At 37.2% G+C, this 4,339-nt stretch overlaps 1 protein-coding gene across 1 annotated transcript; it reads right to left on the bottom strand.

Annotated features, from left to right (window-relative positions):
* Window positions 1-2,122: 2,122 nt before the first annotated feature.
* LOC149564778 (uncharacterized) lies at window positions 2,123-4,014 on the bottom strand. The gene has a single exon (XM_089818370.1). It carries the CDS (start codon window positions 3,859-3,861, stop codon window positions 2,326-2,328), a length of 1,536 nt encoding a protein of 511 aa, XP_089674496.1. The 5' UTR covers window positions 3,862-4,014; the 3' UTR covers window positions 2,123-2,325.
* Window positions 4,015-4,339: the final 325 nt, after the last annotated feature.

Raw genomic sequence — 4,339 nt, 5'->3', positions numbered from 1 at the left:
TACAAAGATCTGTTAAGACCACTCTATTAAGAGATTTACCCTGACTCAATCTGTTAAAACTAATTTAGTACCTGATCCTTGATTTGCTCTGATAAGATGATATTGGATATCCTCTTTCTAATCTGATATGATCTTTGGTTTGATAAATCTATTTTGTCCTTCAATGTTTGACTAGGTCGCTTGCTCTATTATAGAATAACATAACTCTTTCCCTCTTCTGCAATGTTCACACATTCACTCTTGAATTGCATAACTAACTCATTCTCTTCTTCGTATCACCATACACTTCACCATACCATCTATTGATCTATATTAAAATAGATCAAGTTCTGCCCTATTTAAAGATTTCATAAATAGTTTTCTAGATGCTTCCTTGTTTTGCCTCTCCATCTGATTCGTTCATCACAGAACATAGGGACCTTTGACCCATGCCACAAAACGTGTAAAACTCTTTATAGAAAACTCTACAAATAATAAATATCACATTCATGTCAGCTTGAAATAGGCTACCTCAAATTTTGTATCATTCTTGACTTGAATGTAAATTATGTGCTTCTTGACATGTACTGTTTTTGACCCTCAACACTCATTGTATATGCTACTAGCACTCGATCTATACTATGCTTGGTACCTTCTGTATAACTCAGCTTCAACATACTCGAACTACTTGGTTAACATTACATTGGCTTACATTGAAAATACTCGGCAACCATATACTTGCTCGACTCCAATAGAGCTCAGTATATATAAGTCTTTCTCATGACTCGACCTAAATAGAGTAGTTCGGTCATAGTAATGATCGTCTAACTCCGCCTAGTAAATGATTGTGTGTTTGACACTAATAGACAACAACAGTTAGATAGACCAACAAGGTGTATATGAATGATCTCATAGCTAATAGAAGCATTAGGAGAAGTAACAGAAAATATAAACCGAACTCATCCCTTCTTATGAATGAGGATAATATTGAAGCCATTGAAATGGTAATCAGTCTACTAAACTTTGAATTTCAGTCAAACATAATTATTTCTTATAAAGTTCCTGAAATTACACATAATCTATTTGAAAATAAATGAATACCTACCCATATACATCATTTCCATTTTCATATATCTTAAAAGCTATAAATCAAATCCGCAGTTGAAATTATATATAAGTTACAAATTTTGTTTAAAAAAAATTTCCATCAAACAACCATTCCCAAATATAACTCTCCTTAAGTTTCACAATACAATACATACATTACTTGACTACAAATACAAATCCTAAGCAACAATCATGAAGAAGAAAACACCCTCTAATACCAAACTTCTCCATGACTATACAAAATGTTGTGACATCATCAAACCTCTCCAAGCATTTATTCACTAATGTGTCTGCCTCCATCAACAACTACCTATACAAGCTATGGCAGGATCATGATGTTGTAGTCCCTTGTTGTTGTTGTTGTTTCTGATTTAGATTTTATACAATTTCTTTTTGCATTATTTTTTATTACATTATGTAGTCCATCATTGGATTGATTAAAAAGCTCAAGAATCAACAAGATGAAAAAACTGATGCATATAATACCAACTATTCATTCACTAACCTGTCTACCTCCATCATAAACTACCTTAACAAACTTACATATACAAGCTATGGCAGGAACATGATGCCGTAGTCCCTTCTTGTTGTTTCTAATTTAGATTTTATATAGTTTTCTTTTACATTGTTTCAAATTACATTATGTAGTCCATCATCAGATTAATTGAAAAGCTCAAGAATCAACAAGATGAAAAAATGATACATATAATACCAATTTTTCATTCACTAATATGTCTACCTCCATCAACAATAACCTATACAAAATATGATAGGAACATGATGCTTTCATCCCTTTTCTTATTATTCTTATTTCTGATTTAGATTTTCAGATTACGTTCTACAGTCCATCACCAGAATGATACAAGTTCAAGAACCAATAACATAAAAGAAATGAGAAATAGAAACGATCTCACATGAGCATGGTGGATTACTGATACACACCTATCATTATTTGGTATCTTGTTCTTTCCTTAATTTTATCAAAATTTCACATACTTTTTAACTAATTTGAAACATTGATTAAAGAATAACAGAATTTGAACTAGAAAAGCCATGAATTTTTCATTGATTGCAAGTCCGACTATAAACAAGCAGATTCATAAGAGTTCAACAAATTATAAACAAGAGAGTGGCTTGTATCTCCCACAGTATAACTACAAATTCTTCAACATAAACAAATATTAAAAATTACAAGGGAGAAGATTGCCTGCGGATTAAGAAAATGCTAGCTTAGAAATCCTAGGATCCATGATTGTCTGTAGAAACTGAGTTTTCTGCATTTTTCAAAGCCAATCTGCATTGCTTTTGTAGCAAATCCAAGGTTTCACAGAACATCTTCACCTCCTGAATCTTAAGAGCATGCCATTTCTGCTGCAATTCCCGAGCCTCCAAAGACTCCAAACCGGGAAACCCCTTCACAGAATTAAGATCATCCATCAATTCTTTCATTCTTCTTGACAAAATGGCTCCCATCCCCATCTCAGGCCCAAAACCTCCGAAGGGTTGAAAACTTGCACCAGCAGAGGAAGCAGCAGCAACACGATTGATTGAGCTCTCAATTGATGCTTTAAGCCTCGATTCTTGATTTTCGAGCAAGATTTTAATATTATCCTCAAAACGCCCACTTTTGCTTTTCGGCAATATGCACACTCTATTGTCTTCTATGTTTTCGGTTTCATGAGACACAGAGTTCTGTAGGTTTTGCTCCTCTCCTTCCTTTTCTTTTTCAACTCCAGTTCCCCTTGGCTTGGTAATTTCATTTCTTGCGGGGCTTTCAGATCTAATTTCCCCAGAGTTTTCACCTTCAATTCCCCTAGGGTTTTCACCCGCAGTTTCTGCAGAGTTTGCCGTTTCGTTATCATTTACCACAGGGCTTTCAGTTCCCTTTTCCCCGGGCGTTTCAGCAGCATTTTCTCCGGGATTTTCACCTTCGATTTCCATAGAATTTTCATTTCCAATTTCCCGTCCATTTCCACTAGAATTTTCACGCTCTAACTCCTTTGGGGTTTCAACTACATTTTCCCTAGACTTTTCATACTCAAAAAGCCCTTGAACGCCATTTTTCTTAGGGTTTTCGGAATTTATTCCCGGATCATCTCCATTATTTCCCCAGATTCGCTTCCACATCCTAAATAAAGCGGACTCCTGAGGAGTCCTGTAAGGAAACTCGTCCTCTGCAATACTGTGCTCCTTAAGCTTGGACTCTATGGCCCGAAACCTCTTCTTCATAGTTCTCATCTTATCATACAGTTGAGAATTACTTACCTCATCACGCAGAGACTCCTTCGCCCGCTGGTAAAACGCCGCCATGTTAATTTCGCCTTCGGGTGAACTGCATTCCAAGAGCGCCATGGAAAGAGAAATCTCCTCGTCGTTGGACCATTTCTTAGTAGAATCGCTCACTCTTTTCGTCGGCCTTTTCTTCTTGCGGTTGGATCTACGAATGAAGCCTTCGGCTGGCGTTTGCTTTGCACTTTCCACCGGCGCAGAGATCTGCATATGGTAAGTTTGCGCCAGGAGTTCTTCCAAGTCGATTCCGCCGGATTTGTTCAGGCTTTTCTTAGATCTCTTCTTCTTTTTCCATTCCTGAAATGGCTCTTCCCCATTTCTCTTTAGCCTGAAATTTGCCTGCGCAGGGGCGTCCTTGGTTTTCTTCTTCTTTGAAGACGGCGGTTCGTCAGTGGCTATCAAAGTGGGCTTCACAGAAACTTGTTTCCCTTCATCCTCTTCCGGAGACGGAGAGAACAGAGGCGCCTGGCGAGCACCGGCTCTCATAGCTAAGTTACACAGCACTGGACGGAGAGGAGTCGAACCCGAGACTTCTTAAAGAAGCAAATGCGAGACAGAGGGAAAGATGGGACGGGTGGAACGCTTATGGAAACCAACGGGCGGGCGGGTGTGTAGTTTGGCCCTCGGTCGGGTGCGAGCAGAAAAGGGCACCGATGGAACGGGTAGAGCTTCTAAGTAGGGAAAACGGGTCACTTGCTGCTTATGTTAATCTCTAATTAGAGAAAATGGGTCATAGCCGCTTATGTTTGTATGGCATTCGCTAAGTCCCAAATAAAATGCATCAAAGACTTTATATAAAAAAAAAAAAAAAAAAGTCAAATAAGATTCATTTTTAAATTTACGAAAGTACAGTGAATTTTTTTTGAAAATTTTGTTGTTTTCAATCACAAAATATACAGATTATGAAGATCAAATGTTGAGAATTTCAAAAAAAATCATTGTGTTTTCATTATTTTGAAATTTA

Source organism: Cupressus sempervirens, chromosome 3, assembly GCF_028749045.1.
Source record: "Cupressus sempervirens isolate cs-2001-9-10 chromosome 3, ASM2874904v1, whole genome shotgun sequence".
In the NCBI taxonomy this organism is placed as follows: Eukaryota; Viridiplantae; Streptophyta; class Pinopsida; order Cupressales; family Cupressaceae; genus Cupressus; species Cupressus sempervirens.
This window is presented reverse-complemented; position numbering and strand designations above follow the sequence as displayed.

Excerpts from the sequence above, each read along its gene's own strand:
- LOC149564778 (XM_089818370.1), bottom strand. The coding sequence starts at position 3,861 with ATGAGAGCCGGTGCTCGCCAGGCGCCTCTGTTCTCTCCGTCTCCGGAA.